The 21654-nt window shown below is 41.9% G+C and overlaps 1 protein-coding gene across 1 annotated transcript in view; it reads left to right on the forward strand.

The window, feature by feature from the left end:
* Positions 1–21654, forward strand: part of arhgap10 (Rho GTPase activating protein 10) — a 240081-nt gene that overhangs the window by 116628 nt on the left and 101799 nt on the right. The window contains exons 7-11 of the mRNA XM_078541232.1: positions 769–873; positions 2890–3019; positions 5485–5591; positions 9062–9156; positions 17559–17637. Of these exons, the coding sequence (XP_078397358.1) occupies positions 769–873; positions 2890–3019; positions 5485–5591; positions 9062–9156; positions 17559–17637 (516 nt within the window). The remainder of the gene's footprint in view (positions 1–768; positions 874–2889; positions 3020–5484; positions 5592–9061; positions 9157–17558; positions 17638–21654) is intronic.

Consider the following 21654-nt stretch of genomic DNA (forward strand, 5'->3'; position numbering starts at 1 on the left):
ACAGATTAATCATCTGAGGGAGAGGTGGTATTCAGCAGGTTTCCTTGCCCATGTTTGATGTGACGCCGTGAAACTTAGTCAATGCTGAAGACTCCCAGGCCCACTCGTCCTGACTATACCACAGTCCGCCACCTCTAGTGGGTCCCTTCTGCTGGTGGGACAGGACATATCAAGGAACGGTAATGGAGGAGTCTTGGCTGTAGGGTATGATTTGGTGAGCATGACCATGTCAGGCTGTTGCTTGACTAGTCTGAGGTACAACTCTCCCAATTTTGGCACAAGATCCCAGATGTTCCTAAGGGTCGACTGAGTAGGGTATGCCATTGTCTTTCTAGTGCCTAGGTTGATGCCAAGTGGCCCATTCAGTTTTACTGGATTTTAACTTTTCTGTAGCAGTTTGATACAACTGAGAGGCTTGCTAAGCTATTTCAGAGGGTAGTTAAGAGTCAACCCCATCGCTGTTTGTCAGGATTCAATTGGCCAGACGAGGTAAGAGCGGTAGATTTCCTTCCCTAAAGGACATGAGTGAACCAGATGGGTTTTTATGCCAATCCACTAGTTTCATGGTCATCATTATTGAAACTGCCTTTTTTCCAGATTTATTAATTAATTGAATGTAAATTCCACCAGCTGCCGTGGTAGGATTTGAAGACTAGCCAGTAAAATTACCACTACCATTCCTTTAGTGAATATTCCATCTCCCTTCCTTCCTTTTCTTACCTAAATGTATTATATTGAATTAAAAGTAACCTTTTTTTCCTTTTTCAGATGTTGTCTTTTTTTCAGATGCTTTTCACCTTTTATCATCAGGGCTATGAGCTGGCCAAAGATTTTAACCACTACAAAACAGCACTACACCTCAACATACAAAATGTAAGCTTTGTTTTTCAGAAAGTTGAGTATAAATAGGTCTCGATTGTATGCTTGCATTTTGGATCAAAGTCGGTGAATCTGGTTTCAAAAAAATTGTTCCTGGTTTGATCCTTGTAGAGTTCTTTCTTTCATTTTGAATGTTTTTTTTAATGACTTTTGGTGCTAAAATCTGGGTAATGACCTGCACATAGCTGGGTACAATTTTATTTTATAGTAGGAGAGCGGAAACTAAATAACAGACAGTGGCAGCCAATTTTCCAAATTCTCCCCGTGTCACGAAACTATTCACTTGCGGCTAAAAATTTGATTGAGACGTATTGAACAACAACTTGTATTTATATAGTGCCATCAATGTAATCAAAGTCCCAAAGTGCTTAATTTCACTATTTGGTGAATTTATTTATTTAGAAACACCCAAGGAATATAATCGAGTGGTGGACAGGTAACCTAGGATTTGAAACACACTAAGCTTTCTCGTAGAGACTTGAGCATTTAACCAGGCTGTGGGTTTATTAACCCATTTGAAAAAGGATTCAGATTCGTATAAAGCTTAACGTTGATCTTCTGCAGTCAAATATACACATCGATATTTCAAGGAACCCTGGTGCTGCCATCTCCTGTCCAAACAGAAATAAATGACTAACCGGATTTTGAAATATCATCTTGTTTGGAAAAAGCTCTTCCCTGATTTTTTTATACTTCATGCAAGAACATAAAAGAAAGGAATAAAGCAGTTGCATTTCTAATAGCGTCGTTCACAACCGCAGGATGTCGTGAAGATTTTTGCAATCAATTAAGCACTTTTTTAACACCGGCCCCCATGAGGTGGGATTAGAGGCGATGGGGCCAGTAAAATCGTGGAGAGCTGTGGCAGATCGGCTCCCTGACCATGTCCCACTGTCAGGGAATTTTACTGATGGCAGGACCAGAATTGGGCAGGCTGCCTGCCCCAAGGAGATAGGCAGCCAATTTAAATATGCAAGGGGCCTATTCAGGGCCATTTTACTTAGCCGTTGGCATTTTCGGCCTTCCCGCTGTGTGATGAGGCCATTAGATAAATGGAGACATCCTCTCAGCAGCAGACCGGGGGAAGGGGGGCGGAAATGAAGGGAGGCCCATTTTAAGCAAAGAAGGGGCCACGGGCAGGGAAGGCAGCCCCATTGGCCCCAATAATATCCCCGGAAGGGTTTCCCCTTCAGCACTTGGTGCTGGAATTTCTTTAAAACACTTTCTTGCCTAACTGCTCTAAGCTGCAGGGCCCTTATCTGCCTCAAAACCTTCCACTACTTCTGGTGGCCCTCTGATTGGGCTGGCAGCTTTAGGGGGAGTGCTGCATCCTGAATAGGATGGCAGCTTGCACAAGCAGCCACTTCATTGGCTGCCGCCTTTAAAAGTAGGAGGGGGGATGCCCGCTGGCTGCCCATGCCTGCCAGCGACACGCATTTCCTGCTGATGTTGGGCCGTCCGCCCAATTGGAAAAGCTTAGCCCAACGGCTCTGATCTTGACAGGGGCCGCTTATACCGGGGGAAGGGGGGGTTTGATGGCGGTGGTTAGGGGGAGCTTTTTGGTTGGATTGTGGGGGTAGCTTGGAGGGGTGCAGGTTCCTTCTCCCCGAAGCCGCCCTTGCCTCCTTCAGGTGCAAGTTTTCCCAAGACCTGGGAGACTCGGCCAGCCAGGGTTAACGTACAAAGCAGGTTAAATCTGAGGCTGCCAGCCTCGTTAAAATATTCAAATTGCTAACCTGCCTCCTGAGAGTGGGTTTACTGCCAGCCTCGTGCTGCCTTCATTCAGGTTGGAGTTGGATTTGAGATTTTTTAAAGTGTTGATATCTTACCTAAGCCCAATTTACCAATATTTTGGGGATTTAAAATTCAGTCCCTAGTTATGATTGCAGTATAGGCAATACAACAAAAAGGTCCTGCAAATGGCAATGAAACAGTAACCAATAAATGTTGATGCTGCATACCCTGTCACCGAGTGGTTGTATAACTCCTTTACATTACTCTGTTTTACAGGCAAGAAATCGATTTGAAGGTGCAAGGTCAGAAGTAGAGGAACTGATGAATAAGATTAAGAAAAACCCTCATGAGTTGACCAGAACAACTCCATTTGCTATGGAGGGTTACCTTTACCTGCATGAAAAAAGTATGTATGTTTGTTCACATGGCTTTCAATCTTTTGTTTGGCTGATTTCATCTAGCAGTTTTAAATTGAATATTATTTATAGAGGCTGTAATTAAAAAAAAAAGTCTACGAAGCTTTGGTTGCCTGCATATTTTTACTTGTTACTTATCTCCCTCAGTAGTTGAAATAGATTGGTAGAGTTGACAGTGCTGCAACTTGACAACAGGTCTTTGCAGGAAGAGGCTTTATTGACCAAGAGATTGGGACTTTCCTTGAACTTTGGGCTTCAGGATCATAAAATCAGCAATAAAAACTGGCTTTAAAAAAGTGTTCTTTAATTTTACTTTTAAAAAGGGTGGAAATAAAAACATAAGAAATAGAAGCAGGTGTAGGCCACAAGGCCCTTCTAGCTTTCTCCACCATTCAATGTCATGTCGGATTTCTACCTCAATTCTACCTCCCCTACTATTTCCATATTCCTTGATTCCCTCAGTAACCAAAAGCAGTTAATTTACGCTTTGAATATGCTCAATGACTGACTGCCCGCAGCTCTCTGGTGTGGAAATTCCAAAGTTTTGTGCCCTTTGAAAAAATTTTCATCATCCCAGTTGTGAGTGGCTGACCCCTTATTCTGAGACTATGATCCTTAGTTTTAAATTTTCCAGCTAGGGTAACATCCTCCCAGCATCTGTCAAGCCCGTTACGAATTTTATGATGCGCACAGAATTGTGTTGGCCCTTCCAGAAATGGCTGAGGAGGTGTTGCCCCTGCCTTTCTGGTCTGCCATAGTGGCTGCTCTTATTAATTTAAGCCCCCCATTTCCACCATGATTATTAAATTAAACCTATTTATTTTTATCTGTGCTTTTAATTCAACTATTTTGTTATGAATGCTTTGCATGTTCAGATAAAGAGCCTTAAGCTTTAACTTCTTTCTATTTTTCCCTAATATCACCTTAGTCACAAATGCCCCATTACCTTTGTTCAACTCTCCGCCCTTTTGACCCACTCTGCTTATTTTTATCCAAACTGTTACTGCGCTGTGCAGTCTTAACATTCTGCTCTTAAATTGATTCTTTCCTGAATCCTCTCTGCACCCCCACCCCCCACTTTCATTATCTTAAAACCCTATCTGCCACTTCAGTTATTTGATTCGCTGGGACATTGGTTATGATTATTTGACTGCTGTGGCTCAGACTGGTTATTTGCTGATGTAATGCTGGGATAATTTAAAAAATGTTGGAGATTATGCACATAGAAGCAGTTGCAATTTTACTTTTAGTAAATGATGCCTTCATGTATGACCTGAGTCAGCTTTTGATTGATGACCTCAGTCTTCAGGGGATGCTTATTGTGGTAACTTGACCAAGTCTTTACTCTATACCAATACTGCATGGTAGCAGTGTGAAATGGCTAGCTTACTTACTCAACGCCAAAATAGGGCGCATTAAAGCTATCCTGTGGGATAATGACAACCCGATCAGACCATTGCTCACTGTGTATTGTGCATGCTTATGGCCCTAAGGCAGCCACTTTCGGACTAAAAAGTGCCCAGTCTACCTCAAATTACCCTGGAAGGGTAAGGTATCACAAAAATTTGAGCAATAGGTGAAGCTAGCTGTTTCATGCTGTTACTATGCAGTGGCAACACAGTGATGTTTTCCACTAACAGGATGTTTCCATAAAACTAAAAAGACGTTCTGCCTACCACACAAGTGAGTAATATGGTACATGAATTTCAGTGCCGGAATCATGCTAGGTATGTAGGCTGTACATCCCAATGACTGGTGGATCGAATCAAACAGCACATCCCTGTGGCTTTTCATAATAGGCAGAGTACTGACCACACTTGACCAGTCCATGCTTAAAAAACACGGTGAATAATGGTAAGTTAGTTGTGATTCTGCGATTGGACAGCACTTGCTGAACAACCCCGAGTGCTAATAATTACACTAACAACAAATTTAAGATGATCATTTGGGCTCACATGTAGGTCACTTATATTGCCAGAAGCTACATGTATTCATATGCAGGGATCTGTCCTCTTCAGGCAAAAGGAACATGTTCTGCATGTTCTGTTTTTGGAATAAACGAAAGCATGGGAGGTGGTGGGGCCGGGTGGGGGGGGGCAGTAGTTCCCTGGTGCATTCTCCGTGGCAATGTCTCGATCAATTAGAGTCAACTAGCTAGTCAATCAGCATCCTTTTCTCTTGCAGTATAAATTATTGCTCCCTTTGAAATTTGGCATTCTTGCATCTATCCTGATGAGTGCAAGATGAAAAGCTTCAACAAAATATCTCTTTTCAGCAATGCTAAAATTCAGTTCTTTGTGATCTTAACATGCTCAATTGTCATAACTCAAAATGGGCATGAAAGCCAGTTTTCAAGTGCGTCTTAGTTCAGTGCTTAAAGGTAAATGACTTTATTATTGTGATGGGTAAACGTTTTGTAATAGTGTAATGCATCTGAATGCTTTGCATCTTATAGGAACGGGTCCTTTTGGTTCAAGTTGGGTGAAACATTACTGCTCATATAAAAAGGAGACAAAGAGGTTTACCATGGTGCAGTTTGATCAGAGGTCAGGTGGGAAAATTGTAAGTATTTAAATTAAAATTGTTTGCATTTATTTCTATTTGTGTTCTTTGTCAGTTACCTCCAAAATAGACTTTAGCGATAAAGCTTCAGATTTATGAAGGGTGACTGAAGTGCAACACCAAGAATTTGTTGATAAATGTTGTAATGATTATTTTCTTTATTTCCACATGCTCCACAAACTGCAGCTTAGCTTGTTGGGTTTTGGGGTAACTATCTATAGAAGACACACATAACAGAGATGCTGCAGATAGACAATAAGATGGTAGATTTCACTTGGAACCTAAGAAACATATTTCATTGAATGAGTGGCTTCATGGCATATTCTTCTTATAACCTTATAGGTTAGCTTTATCTTGCCACTTTGGGCGTCTTTCTTATCTCATCTTACTTTGTCTGCCGTCAGTACGATTTGCCCTTGCACTTTAAAGATTTTAAACATTTTGCAGGCAAGTTGCTGAAAGTGTGAGCTGTTAGCAACACAGTAAGGGAAATAGACCTGAATTTTCAGTGACGCCAACTGGATTTTCAGGCCAGTGCCAGAGACCATCCATTTATTCATGGGGTGTGGACATCACTGGCTAGACCAGCATTTATTGCCCATCCCTGGAGAATTGGCTTGTTAGGCCTTTTCAGAGGCAACCACGTTGCTGTGGGCCAGGCCAGGTAAGGTAAGAACAATCAACATTGGTTTCATGGTCATCATTATACTTTATTGGATTTAAATTTCACTACCTGCTGTGGTGGGATTTGAACCTGGGTAAGAGCGTTACCCTGGGTCCCTGGATTACTAGCCCAGTGACAATACCACTACACCACTGCCTATCCCTAATGGTGGCAGTCTTCCAGCAGCACACCAAGTAGACATCAGAGATGGAATTCAATATGGAAGCCATCACTCTAAAACTCAGCCGCAACCATGGTAGTGCAAGTTACTGTGGGGGGGCTTTCCCTTCATGTCTAGTGAGCCCAAGCTTTCTGGCTCTCTTCTTTACCCAATTTGTGACTGGCGCCCTCACATTTCCCTACTTACTTAAGCAGAAACCAACTCTGACGTTGGGACTGCTGACCTTTGACTGCTGTTTTCCCTCCAGGTTCGGGAGCTCACCTGCAGGACTCCTGAAGATGGCCATTCAATTGGCTGCCTCCTCCAAAATTGCCCTCTTGGCTCCACTGCTGGCATTTGCTCCCCATAGTAACCTGCATTTCACCCTGATGCAGGATCAGGACCTGGGAACAGAATTCATGCCCAGGGCATCAGGAGCCTGAGTGAAGAGGGCAAATACCTAACCAATCAGATTGAAGGATTGAGAAATTAACAGAGCAAGGAATGGGAAGGAAATCTGAAATGGAGTCAGTGAATCCATAATCCAATCAGGCGCAGAAAGAGGAATAAGGACAATGAAAGATGTATTAGATTGAGAGGCTAAAAAAAAAGTTTTTAAAAAATGACATTTGACTTTTTTGAAATCTTGAATCATTAATAGCTAAAGAAATTAGCCTTAACTCGTAATAGTTAATTTTCAGTGCTAGATAGATTGTTTGGCAGCAATTAATACTTATCACATTCCTAAAAGGGTACTTAGACTTGTAATGAAAAGACAACTTTTTGTGGCAAGTTTATTTCATGTCTACAATGCAAATACTTCAATATTCAAGCCACTTCAATATGTTTCAATGGTGGAGTAGATAGCAAAGTGCCGTTTTGAGAAGCTAACGGAATAGTACAAGTCCGACAGTAACTTTTAGATAATTGCGTTTTCATGCACCTTCAGACATTACTATGCCATTTTGGCATAAATAACGGTGAATGTCATTAGCATCACTATTACTTGATAAATTCAGGCACAATAATTGTTGTTTTACGTTTGACCTTCCCCTTTATGTGGTGCATTGCTTTTAGTCCATATTCTCATTCCACTCCCCTCACCTGACTTCCTGAACAGTTTGGGAGGCGCTCATTCACTAGAGACTTTCAGATGACTCTGTAACCTGTCATTCTTATGTTTTCTGATAATTCACTGCGTAGGCCCTAAGCTCTGGAATTCCTTCCCCAAATCTCTTCCCTTCTCTACCTGTGTCTCAACCTTCAAGACGGTACTTAAACTTACCTCTTTCACAAAGCTTTTGGTCATCTGTCAAACAAGTAAAACACCCAAGTAACAATTTTTTAAAGTTAATTGGCATAACAAAAGATTGGCTACATCGTCAATTTGACTGTTGATTGCTGAGAGTAAAAAGAAAGTCAAGAGAATTTGTGGTTTGATGCCGGGTGCATGGCCAAGCTTTTGGTCACCTGCCCAAATATATCCTTATGTGACTCGCTGTTGAACTTCTTTCAATAACTCTCCTGTGGAACTCTTTGGGAGATTTACTATGTTAAAATCATGAGGTAATTCAAGTTGTTGCTACATTCATTTATCACGTTAAGATCTTGATGGTGCAGATATACAGAAATAAAAGGGTAAGATCTTCCTGGAGCAGAGAATCCTGTGTATATGGCATTCATTAGACTTTTTTCTTTACTCTTCAGCTCAAGAAAATTTTACACCAAAATGGGCTGCAAGTGTGAACAGATAACAGGGTATCTGGGGCCTTAGTTAAGGAAAAAGAAAGAAACAGAAATAATGGAAAAGTTGAATGAAATGGATTAGATGAATTAGAGTCAAATCAGGTACGGAAAGAAAGAGTAGTTCATCAAAAATGAAACACAAAGGAAAAGTAGGGAAAAAATTAAAATTTGACACTTTCAAAATCTATAAGAGCAATTGACTACATGCTTAAATGAGACTGAGCGCTTTAAATTGTTTCCATTCTGGTTCAGAAAGGCAGATTATTATTGCATTACAACATTACAAGGTACTTAAACTCTTAGTTACCAGACTTAAGTTTCTGTGACAAACCTAATGGGCAAATAATGTGCAGATCAGCAAGTTCTTAAAAACAATGAGGAGGAGGAAGCGAATGACAAGCTGCTGTTAGTGCGAAACAAATGGCGAAGCAGCGCAATCAGACTAGCAAATTCTGAAAATCCACAATCTGTGGCGTATCTTTTCTTTCCCTGAAAAGGTTTTCTTTCCCTGGTTGATTTGTATATTCATAATAGCATGCATTGTTAACATGCTGTTATTTTTCCAGCAACAGGTGACCCTATATTTTGCTGAAAGACAGATTTAACTTTGCTCGATCACCAGAGAAACAGATTGACTTGTAATTCTTCATACTACTGATTGTTAGCAAATGGCTGATGTGTACAGTCAATAGTAACAATAATAATTGGACAATAAATGTATGGAGGATTTTGTGATGTTTGAGTGACATGATCAGATGCCGTACAAATTTAAGCAATTTATTTCTCTACATTTAAATGTTTATGAATCTGCTGTATAATACCGAAAACATGCGTTCGTTTCAAATATATCCGGAGAATTTTTTTTTAAAAGTAAGATTTGTGTGCATTCTTGTTTGTTAGGGCGATGAAGATACATTCGTTCTTAAATCATGCACAAGAAAAAAGTCTGATGCCACAGACAAAAGATTTTGTTTTGATATAGAAGCAGTGGGCAGGTAAAATAGCTTTTCATACTTCACTTGATCACGGGATAGAAAAACAATACTTGTATTTTGCTGGAATTGATCCTTGAACTGCATGTGTTTCTTTGTGTTTAACACCATGTGAAATAAATAAATAATACACCATTTTACAGTTCAGAAATCCATAGTGTTCTACACTGACAGGTAGCTTTATGAAAAATGCTTGCATTCTATGAACATACAGCATTGACTGGTCGGAAAGGATCCAGGTTCATCAAGCCTGCCCATACCATGATGGCAGGACCATCGTAATTTAATGTTTCCTGTCTCCCTTGACCTCTCATCTCCACTTCACACCCACCCCACAGCCTTGCAATGTCCTTGGAGAGGCAAAAAAAGGGCAGACTCCAAGGCCAATGAGGGAAAAATATTCTGTAAAAGCCCTCTGAGATCCCTTTAAGCAATTGAAACCAATCCATGTGGTCGCATGGACCATAAAGATACCTATAAAGGCACATGCCTCCTATATGATGTAGTCTCTGCCCCAATTCTAGCTCCCTCTGTAAGGCATGCAAAGAGTCAACATCACCATACCAGTGGCAATGTATTATAGAGACTCATCTTTCTCTGGAAAAGGAAGAACCAGCAAGCATTCAGTCTATTCCTATTATACCATAGTTTAAACTCATGTCCTCAGGTCCTTACTAATCAGTTAAACTGAAATAATCCTTCCAAAGGGATGTTGTCCTTCAATTATTTTGTAGCCCTACATCAGGTCACCTCTAAGTCTATGATGCTGTATCGTAAATAGACAAAGGTTTTTGAATTTATCTGAATAGCTGAGTTTCTGTAAGATCGGAATGATTCTTGTGGCTCTCCTCTGGACCTTTTGCAAGGCCACTAAGTCACCCACCACGTGGGGGAATTTAAACTGGTGAAGTGTCAAAATCATGTCCTTTGATTCATATTGAATGCTAGTGTATTCTCTGTTGGCCTTATCAGCGTGCATGACACTACTTTTATTTAAGTTGGCTACTATTAACCATTGTGTGGCCCAGTTCCCCAACACATTTAAATCCTGTGGGATGTGATTACACTTGTCTGTTGCCTTGCAAAGATTTTGGTGTCATCTGAAAACTCACTTATGAAACTGTCATCGTTGATGTTCAGGTCATTGTGAAGACAGTAAAAAGCAGCAGGCCTAGGACCAAAGCCTAGGGATATCACTAGTAATGTGTCTTCAAACAGAACCATGTCATTAACCTATAATAGTTTGGCTGTGGTTTGATGCCAGTTCTTCATCCAGAGTTTGAAATTCCTACTAATACGACAAGATTCTGTCTTGAGAAGTAACCTCGTGTGAAGTACCTCTGACGGTCCGGTTAGACACTGACCACCAGGCTTCCCTTATCCATTACCCCAATGACTTCCTCGAAATTTGTTTTTCAGAAGCTGTGCTGTGAATTTCTTGTGTTTCCTTCCCTTTCCAAGTGATCATAAAGAGCATGTCTTATGTTCCTTCTAGCATGTTCCCAATAATGGATGTCAGGCTGAAAGGCCTTTAGTTCTCTTGAATTTGTCCCCTTTTTTGTGGATAGAAGTTATATGACCTAGCATCAGTTTAAGAGAACTATTCCTGACTGACTCCCTTGAAGATAGGGCAAAGGGCTCACAGAGCAACTGTTCCATTTCTTTAATCACCTTGGATAGGTATTATCTAAGGATAACCTTGGATAGATATTATTATTGGAGCCCGATCAATTTTGAGTTTCCTTAATCCAGGATGGCATTTTTCATTATTTTAATACTAATAATCTTATTCAATACTGAGAACCCTCATCTGGAACATGAGTATCATCTCTACAGGAGTACAGACTGATGAAAAATATTTATTTAGTAGCTCTGCCTTAAGTTTGAATCGGTTTAAATTTGCCCTACAGTACCTTTAGTGGCTTTATACAATCCTTTACGGTCTTCAGTCTTTTGGCACACCAATAAAGCTTTTGCTATTACTGCTACAATTATGCACCATCTCCTTTTCCAGAGATCTCATGACTAAACCCATGGTTGTTTCTGTCTTCCTGTAAATTCCTCGTCAATCATTTTGTTTTACCACGTACCCTTTTAAGCATTGGGAGATGTGGACAGAATGTGGACATCACTGGCAAGGTCAGTATTTGTTGCCCATCTGTCATTGCCCTTATGAAGATGGTGGCAAGCTTGAATTATTGCAGTCCATGTGGTGTAGGTACACCTACAGTGCTGTTAGGTAGGGATTCCAGGATTTTGATCCAGCAACAATGAAATAACAACATAATTTCAAGTGAAGATGGTGTATGACTCGAGGGGAACTTGGAAGTGATTGTGCTCCCATGCACCTACTTCCCTTGCCCTTCTAAGTGATAGGTGTAGCAGATTTGGAAGGCACTGTTGAAGGAGCCTTGATGAATTACTGCTGTGTATCTTGTAAATGGTTCATGCTGCAGCATCAGTGCGATGGGTGGAGGGAGTGAATGTTTAAGGTGGTGGTTGGGGTGCCAATCAAACTGATTGCTTTGTGCTGGATGATGTTGAACTTCTTGAGTGTTTTTGGAGCTGCACTCAGCCAGACAATCAGAGAGTATCTATCATACCCTAACTCGTGCCTTTTCGATGCTGGAATTTGGTATTGCAGAAGACTAATTAAGTTTTTGGCCAGCAGTGACCCCAGGATATTGAATATGGGAGAATCCAATGATAGTAATGCTGTTGAATTTTAAGGAGGTGGTTAGATGCTTACTTATTGGATATGATCATTGCATGATGGATTTGTGAAGTGAATGTTATTTGCCACTCATAAGCTCAAGCCTGAATGTAGGCCAGGTCTTGCTGCATGTGGACATAGACTGCTTCATTAACTGAGGAGTTACAATCTAAATGAATACTGTGTAATCTTCAGTGAACATTCCCACTTCTGACCTTATGATAGTGGATAGGTAATTGATGAAGCAATTGAAGAAGCAACTGAAGATGGTTGGGTCTAGGAGGCTAGGACCCTGAGGAACTACTGCAGCAATATTCTGGGGCTCTGTTGATAAACCTCCAACAACTTTATAACTATTTTCCTTTGTGTTAGCGTGTTTATGACTCCAAGCAATGGCGAGACTTCCCCTGTTTCCGATTGATTTCAATTTGCTAGGGTCCCTTGGTGTCACACTAGGTCGAATCCTACCTTGATGTCAGGGGCAGTCAATCTCACCTCAACTCTGGAATTCAGCTCTTTTACTCATGTTGTGACCAAGGCTATAATGCAGTCTGAAGCCCAGTGGTCCTGGCAGAACCAAACTGAGCATCGTTGAGCAGATTATTGCTGGATAAGGTCCATTAGTTAGCACCGTCAACGACACCTTCCATTACTTTGCTGATGATTGAGAGTAGGATGCTGGGGTGATAATTGGCCGGATTGTATTTGTCCTGCATTTTGTGGACAGGACAAACCTAGGCAACATCCACTTTGTCGGATAGATGCTAGTGTTGTAGTTTTGCTTGGCTGGAGGTGTGGCTAGTTCTGCAGAACAAGTCTTCAGCACCATTGCAGGGATGTTGTCAGGCCCCATAGTCTTTGCTACATCCAGTGCATTCAACCATTTCTTCATATCGTGTATAGTGAATGGAATTGGCTGAAGCCTGACATCTGTGGTGTTGGAGACCTCACCAAGGAGGCCGAGATACATCATCCACCCATTACTTCTGCTTGAAGAAGGTTGCAAGTGCTTTAGCCTTTTCTCTTGCACTGATGTGCTGGGTTCACCATCATTGATGATAAGGATGTTTATGGACTGTCCTCCTCCAGTTAATTATTTAATTGTCCACCACCATTCTCAACTAGATGTGGTAAGACTTCAGAACTTTGATTTGATCTGTTGGTTGTGGGATTACTTTGCTTCTTCCAACAGTTTAGCCTTTAGTCCTCTGTTGTAGCTTCGCCAGACTGGCACCTCATTTTTAGGTACACTTACTGCTTCTCCCACTATGCTCTTCTACACTGATCATTGAACAGGGTTGGTTGCCTGGCTTGGTGGTAATGATAGTGAGGGGTAAATGCCAGGACATGAGATTATAGATTGTGATGGGATGAATTCTGCTATTGCTGTTGGCCTAGAGTTACTCATGGATGACCAGTTTTGAGCTCCTCACATTGTAGACTATCAGCATGTATTTGCAGGAATTGGTGTTGCAGCTGAGTATTGACAAATATGATTCCTAAATGTTTGTTTAACAGTTGTTTTCTGTTAAATTTTCCCCCAACCTTTAGAGCAGAGACACCTGGGTGCGTACTCATGAAAATCTTTTGAAGGTGGCAGGACTAGTTGAACTGATAAGTGACAAGTAACATTTGCACCAAACATGTGCCGGACAGTGAGCATCTCCAAAAAGAAAGGGGCTAACTGCCTTGTAAGGTAAAAGGAGCAGTTTAAGACTGCAGAGGGCATTAAGTCTAAGAATCTTTGATGAGTTGCTCTAAAATTAAAGTAACAGAGAATGTCAAGGGAGATTCCAAGTTGTCAGCAGTCTACTGGGAGAGGGAACTGCAGAGAGAGTAGATTTCCCCAAAAAACTGAAAGGTCCCAAAGCCAAGGAGTGAGACAGAAAGGAGGGGTCCCAAGAAGACCTTCTAGCCAAAGGAAGAACAGGGGTCTGGAAAAGATCCTGTTCTGTGGAAGTGACAGTAAGGAGCAGAGAGGAAGGCCCCAACCTTCAAGCTTAAAAGGAGAAAGCTGCAGGACACAGATTTAAAGCAGTATAGGCTTGGGAGAAGCTGGAAGTTCCAAAGAGCCAGCTGAAGGTCTGTAACTCTTTACTATGGGCATGTGAAGCAGCGGTGTCCTGTTAGCATGGTTGAGTCAGAGAGAATGTGGAAGAAAGCTTGAATGCACGTGGTGATCCAGGAGAGAGGAATATCGGAAGACGAGTTCTAAACCTTGGAGATAGACCCTTGCGGAAGGCATCGGAGAGAAAGTGTCAGTTTGGGAGGAGATTCCAAAGCAAGTTCTTCGAGAGTGAAGATTGGAAACCCTTGTGTGAAAGACGGAGTTCAGTGAGACTGGTTGATTCAGCATCTGGGGGTGTTGATGAGAAATCCATAGCATCTGGTTGGGGTGGCATCTGTCACTTATTTTCAGAGTGTGGTGTGAATGACCACAGGTCACCTTTTGGTTGACATGGACTGCGTACTTACTGTGAACATTAAAGTATAAGATAGCTTTTGTAATTAGAAATTATGTTATCCTTACAAAGCTGTATCAGTAAAGGTATAGTTATGAGTAAAGCAGTATTGTAATATAGTTCATCCTTACTTGTTTAATAAATATTTTATTATTTTGTTAAAAGTTCATCAGTTGACTCCTGTGACTCTGTTCGGTAGTCACTCTCCACCTATCTTTAAAAAAAGTTAGGATCTATCAAGCCAGGTTCCACCCTGGGATCAGGCTTGTCCAGTAGTAACATCAGCTGGGGCGCATAACAATACCTACACTGGATGGACTGCAGCTGTTCAAACAGGTGGCTTACCACCAGCACCTTGAGGACAATTAAGGATGGGCAGTAAATGCTGGACTTGCGAGTGATGCCTATTTCCTGTGAATTAATTTAAAAAAGAAAAGTTCATGCGGTTGTCACAAAACCATATGAGATCTTTAGCTTTGTAAGTAGAATAAGAGTATGAAAACAAGGAAGTTATGCTAAACCTTTATAAATCATTAGTTAACCCTCAGCTGGAGTGTTGTCCAATTCTGGGCAGGACATTTTAGGAAAGTTGTTGAGGCCTTGGAGAGATTACAGATTAAATTTGCTAGAACTGTTCTGGGGATGAGGGATGTCAGTTATGTGGAGACACTATAGAAGCTGGGATTGTTCTCCTTAGCACAGAAGTTTAAGAGATTTAGTAGAGGTGTTCAAAATTCTGAAGGGTTTTGATAGAATAAATAAGGATAAACTGTTAAGAGAGTTGGTAACCAGAGGACACAGGTTTAAGGTAGCTGACAAAAGAATCAAAGGAGAGATGAGAATTATTTTTATGCAGCAAATTGCTATGATCTGAAATGCACTGTCTGGATGGGTGGTGGAGATTTAGTAATTTTCAAGAAAGAATTGGACAGCTATATGAAGGGGAAAGATTTGCAGGGCTATGCAAAAGAACAGTGGAGTAGGACTAATTAGATAGCTGTTTTCAAGTGTCAATGCAGTCAAGATTGACTAAATGGTCACCACCTGTGTGGTATGATTCTATGATATCTTATCTAGCATGGTCACTATGAAAGTTTCCTATACACCCAGTTTCCCTGTGGATGCTAGTGGATCCCAAGATGGGGGATTAACTACGATAGTCCCTATAAGCAAATGGCTCTCATGGTAGATTTTGTGGTTTTGGTTCAGTGGCTATTTCATTAAATCAAGCCAGGGCACATTGTTACAATCCCTGTAGAAACCAATAACTTTTAAAAAGATACTTAAAATTCCCAGTGACCGACTTTGAGGAATTGTGCAAGATTTCAAGTATTAAGACTTTTACTGTAACAAACAAATGAAAAGCAATATCAACTAAAGATTACCTAGTAGGCAACTAATAGTCTAAGCTACAAAAAAGTTACCCCTTATTAATTTTTTGACATAACCGTTAACCCCATGTCCACATTCACTCCTGCTAATGGAATGTTAGTTGTATTATTAAGGTTAGGGATAAACAGGTTGAGGGCATTGATTGATTAAGTTTCTCGAGCACATCTAGAGAGAGACGTCGGGACACTGGATGTTGGTCAGAGAAGAGGCAGGCATTTGCAATGTTGCATTCTGTAAATAAACCTAGTATTAAGCAAAAGATTGACATCTAGTTTCCTACTTCACCAACTGGCTTTGGAATGAATTAACAACTCCCAGCTTCCAATAGGTTCACATTTCCCCATTTCACTGAGTCATAACATCCTGTGACCATTGAAAGGCACTTCCCTCAGTTTTATGAGAATTCTTGGACCGACTAACAGCAGTAAGACCCACTCCGGTGATTTCTCCTCCCAGCTTTGCCAGTGCAAATCTTCCATAGCCTTCAGAGTGCCACAGGATGCATTTCTTCAACGGAATACATCCGGCCTCCCATGTTCTGCTTGGTGGCTCCCAGAATATCAGCAGCATTCTCATCTCTGCTGATCACACCGGCTGTCGTCTTTTGTCTCTGTGACACCTCGCTCGCTCTCACTCTCGCGCTCGCTCTCACTCTCGCGCTCGCTCTCGCGCTCGCTCTCGCGCTCACTCTCGCTCTCGCGCTCACTCTCGCTCTCGCGCTCACTCTCGCGCTCGCTCACACTCGCGCTCGCTCTCATGCTTGCTCTCTTCCTCTCACTCACTCACTCACTCACTCACCCACTCACTCTCTCTCTCTCTCACTTGCTCCCTCTCACTCGCTCTTTCTCCCTCTCACTCGCTCAGTCTCTCTCTCTCTTCCTGTCCAAAAACTCAGACAGAAAGTCTGTCCACAGTCAGCCCAGATGTTCGTGCTTTCGTTTTCAGGTCTAAACATTTTGCACATTACTCAGTAAGTCTCAACTTGGACCCCCGGCCTACATGGTAACCAAGCCACTGAGGCTTCTTGGGCTGAACTCAACAGATCACATGACCCTCTTCACTCCTTCGTTTTGCCTTGAATTAGAGACAGTCCCAAACGTAATACTTTTATAAAACCTCACATACAAAACAACATTCTCAATTTTAAAAATGACCGTGGTTCAGATTACTACCAAGCTGATATAAACGCTGTATTGCAGGTGTCATCAGCCCAGGCTGAAGTGAGATTTTGTGAAGTATAGGATAATTTAGCAGTGACGGTTTGCAGCTCATTTTGCAGAGATGTGGCCAAAAATGTCAATTCAAGGATAGACGGTCTTGAGGGGAAGGGGGAAACTGCAGTCAGCCATGAGACTAATGTAAGATACGAGAGCCAAAATAAGCTGCAAAAGATGTGACATTGTAATGAAAGTGAAAACAATTTGTTTTAGTCTGCTGCAGTATAATTTTTAACTGCAGAGGACCAAAATTCCTGAATATTATCAAAACCCAATGAATCTGTTGCAAACTTGAAGGTTATTTTGCCTTTCTGTGAATTTTCCAATTTTTCCACATGATTGTATTCTGTTACAATAAACACTGCTGTTTTGGAAAAATTCATTCAAATTGCTTATTGTGCTTTCGAATGCACTCACTGAATTAATGAAATACGGACATTATCCTGCTTTAATGTACATAAAATTTAAAATATTCTTCCCCTGCGCTCACTGGTGAGATCAGAAAAATCCTTACTGCTAAAGTGCCACAAATGCATTCTGGAAAATTTTTCAGTCTTAGAAACTTTAATGCATGAACTTCAATTTCTAACATCTACTTTCTCATGTTGGTGTATTTTGTAGGCAAGGTGTGATCACCATGCAGGCTATTACAGAAGATGATCGCAGACAGTGGATGGAAGCTTTGGATGGAAAAGAACCTGTAAGTTATAATGAGAATTCAGTGGACTGATGCTATATGGATGTGAAACCTGGTATTTGACAGTGATTGATATTCTCTACATCTGCAATTTACAGTGCTATAAGTGGTAAATTGGTATACTGTGTATTAAATAAGATGTACATTTTTCCTTTTTATTAAACACACTGCTAAAAGTGAAAGTGTTTGTACAATGTGCTTTCTGAAAGCTTGGCTGCATTGGGCTACAGGGGAAATAATGCATAACTGAGTAGTGTGTCTGAAGGCGTGCTGCCCAGTTAACAGCCATATAACTAATGTAAATGGTATACTCTGAGCCAACACAGTTGTGGAGTTCATATTTTCTGGGAGAAATGGAGGGAGGTTGTTAGAATCCTATTTTCAAGACTGAAGTTTTCTTTTACAAAATGGAAGGACCTGGCATGATCTAGTCATCTGGATGCCAATCTGGATCTTTTTTTTAAAAGAAGGTCATAAATTCACCTTGGAACTGTAAACAAGCAGGCTTCTTCCAAGAAATCACCTGACATACACAGTACTTGAGGAGGAGTTGTTTGTGTGTTTGAACTGCAAAGCTCTTTACTTAATAAAACGCTGGGAGACATAAAAGGCAGCCACATGGGAGAGACGGAAGAAACTTAAGTTATGAACCTGCTTGTTTGGAAGGGAGTCTTGTTGGAGAATAAGCTGAGGAAAGAAATCTACTTTGACTGCCTCCCTCTCTCTCTACCTTACCTAAAATTGTGTGTGGCTATCGAGTTGTAGCCAGAGAATCCTCATCTGAGTGTAACTAGTCTGCACTTGGACCTGCAAAACTGAGGGTTGGTGAGACCTTCCAGGCATCCACAGGGACCACCAGTCTTCACACAAGAGAACTCCAGGTCGCCAGTATCGAGACCCTGCGGGCTTTGTCCTTTATTTTATAACACCCATCCTCCAAAGCCCATCTCTGCAGAGAGACTTTTATTTGTTTACCCCCCTTTTTTTTGCCTGTGTGTGTGTTGGGGGAATTCTTTAGGAAGAGATAGATAGTTAAACTTCCCAATTACAGTTGTGTTAACCGGCACTTGCAACTTGTTAAAAGAAGTTTTGTTTTAAAATAAATTAATCATTCTGAGTTTTTGAAAGAAGCCTGTTCAGAGTCTCTCTTTTTCTGGGTACTAGAGGTATTGGTACACAATTGGCCATTTTGGTGAGAAAATTAAACATTTAAATTGATGGTACAGCCTGCGGAGCAGTGGGGCCTGATAATTCACGCACTCCTCCCATCCCAGTCGTGACAAGGTGCAGATCGCAAATCTTCAAATTCATCAATGATTTTCCATCCTTGGCAAAAGGTATAGTGGTGGCAGCATACCAACATGCGAAGTGTAAGGAAGAGTGGGAAACCATCGTCCTGGAAGCCAATGTGGGATTATTTAACCACAAAAGTGAAGAGCGTAAAGTAAGCATGAATAAAGATAGACAGATATATGACTATTGATCCTCATCCAAGTTACGGAATACCTTTATCTACATGCTCGATCCAATAACCTGGTGAAAATGGGAAGTAATCAAAATGGCTGATAATTGGGAAAACAGTATAAAGGAACTTAGAAAGATGCAGCTGAGAAATATTGAAACAAGCTATAATAATTTAAAATAGAGATGACATTTACAACACACTCAAACACCTGCATTCAGATAATTTAAAAAAAATATTCATTTATGGGATGTGGGCTTCACTGGCTGGACCAGCATTTATTGTCCATCCCTAAATGCCCTTGAGAAGGTGGTGGTGAGCTGCTTTCTTGAACCGCTGCAGTCTGTGTGGTGTAGGTATACTCACAGTGCTGTTAGGAAGGGAGTTCCAGGAGTTTGACCCAGCCATAGTGAAGGAACGGCGATATATTTCCAAGTCAGGATGATGAGCTACTTGGAGGGGAATCTCCAGGTGGTGGTGTTCCCATCTATCTGCTGCCTTTTTTGTTCCAGCTGGCAGTGCTCATGGGTTTGGAAGGTGCTGTCGAAGGAGCCTTGGTGAATTCCTGCAGTGCATCTTGTAGATGGTACACACAGCTGCTTCTGTGCATCATTGGTGGAGGGAGTGAATGTTTGTAGATGTGGTGCCAATCAAGCAGGCTGCTTTGTCCAGGATGGTGTGAAGCTTCTTGAGTGTTGTTGGAGCTGCACTCATCCAGGCAATTGGGGAGTATTCCATCACACTCCTGACTTATGCCTTGTAGATGGTGGACAGGCTTTGGGGAGTCAGGAGGCGAGTTACTCGTCGCAGGATTCCTAGCCTCTGACCTGCTCTTGTAGCCACAGTATTTATATGGTTAGTCCAGTTCTGTTTCTGGTCGATGGTAACCCCCAGGATGTTGATAGTGGGGGATTCAGTGATGGTAATGCCATTGAACATCAAGGGGCGATGGTTGGATTCTCTCTTGTTGGGGATGGTCATTGCCTGACACAGTGTGGCACGAATATTACTTGCCACTTATCAGCCCAAGCCTGGATATTGTCCAGGTCTTGCTGCATTTGGACATGGACTGTATCAGTATCTGTGGAGTCGCGAATGGTGCTGAAGATTGTGCAATCATCAGCGAACATCCCTACTTCTGACCTTATGATGGAAAGAAGGTCATTGATGAAGCAGCTGAAGATGGTTGGGCCAAGGACATTACCCTGAGGAACTCCTGCAGTGATGTCCTGGAGCTGAGATGACTGACCTCCAACAACCACAACCATCTTCCTTTGTGCTGAGTATGACTCCAACCAGCGGAGAGTTTCCCCATGATTCCCATTGACTCCAGTTTTGCTAGGGCTCCCCGATGCCACACTCGGTCAAATGTGGCCTTGATGTCAATGGCAGTAACTCTCACTTCACCTCAGGAGTTCAGCTCTTTTGTTCATGTTTGAACCAAGGCTGTAATGGGGTCAGGAGCTGAGTGGCCCTGGCGGAACCCAAACTGGGCACCAGTAAGCAGGTTATTGCTAAGCAAGTGCCACTTGATAGCACTGTTGATGACCTCTTCCGTTACTTTACTGATGATCAAGGGTAGACTGATGGGGCAGTAGTTGGCCAGGTTGGATTTGTCTGCTTTTTGTGTACAGGACATATCTGGGCAATTTTTCACATAGCTGAGTGGATGCCAATGTTGTAGCTATACTGGAACAGCTTGGCTAGGGGCACGGCAAGTTCTGGAGCACAAGTCTTCAGTACTATTGCCGGAATATTGTCAGGGCCTATAGTCTTTGTAGTGCCCAGTACCTCAGCTATTTCTTGATATCACGTGGAGTGAATCGAATGGGGTGAAGACTGGCATCTGGATGCTGGGGACCTTTGGAGGAGGCTGAGATGGATCATCCACTCAGCATTTCTGGCTGAAGATTGTTGCAAATGCTTCAGCCTTATCTTTTGCACTGCTGTGCTGGGCTCCTCCATCATTGAGGATGGGGATATTTGTGGAGCCTCATCCTCCAGTGAGTTCTTTAATTGTCCACCACCATTCACGACTGGATGTGGCAGGACTGCAGAGCTTACATCTGATCTGTAGGCTGTGAGATTGCTTAGCTCTGTCTATCGCTTGCTGCTTTTGGTGTTTGGCATGCATGTAGTCCTGTGTTATAGCTTCACCAGGTTGACTCCTCATTTTTAGATATGCCTGGTGCTGCTCCTGGCATGCCCTCCTGCATTCTTCATCGAACCAGGGTTGATTCCCTGGCTTGATGGTAATGGTAGAGTGGGAGATGTGCTGGACCATGAGGTTACAGATTGTGTTCGAGTACAATTCTGCTGCTGCTGATGGCCCAGGGCATAAAACTGCTGCTGCCTAAAATATACAGCACAAAATATCTGCACATTCAAAAGACATGATTATTTTAAGAAAAGATGCCCCCCTCAACAAAGGGAACTGAAACCAGAAAGTGTTAATTTTGAGCAACTCTCCTTTTGAAAAGGTGACATTGGAGATCATTGGGTTGGGAAGTAGTACACAGCATGTGACAAGTGACTGGGAAAAGAGGGTTATGTTACTG

Source organism: Cetorhinus maximus, chromosome 1, assembly GCF_964194155.1.
Source record: "Cetorhinus maximus chromosome 1, sCetMax3.hap1.1, whole genome shotgun sequence".
NCBI classification, from domain to species: Eukaryota; Metazoa; Chordata; class Chondrichthyes; order Lamniformes; family Cetorhinidae; genus Cetorhinus; species Cetorhinus maximus.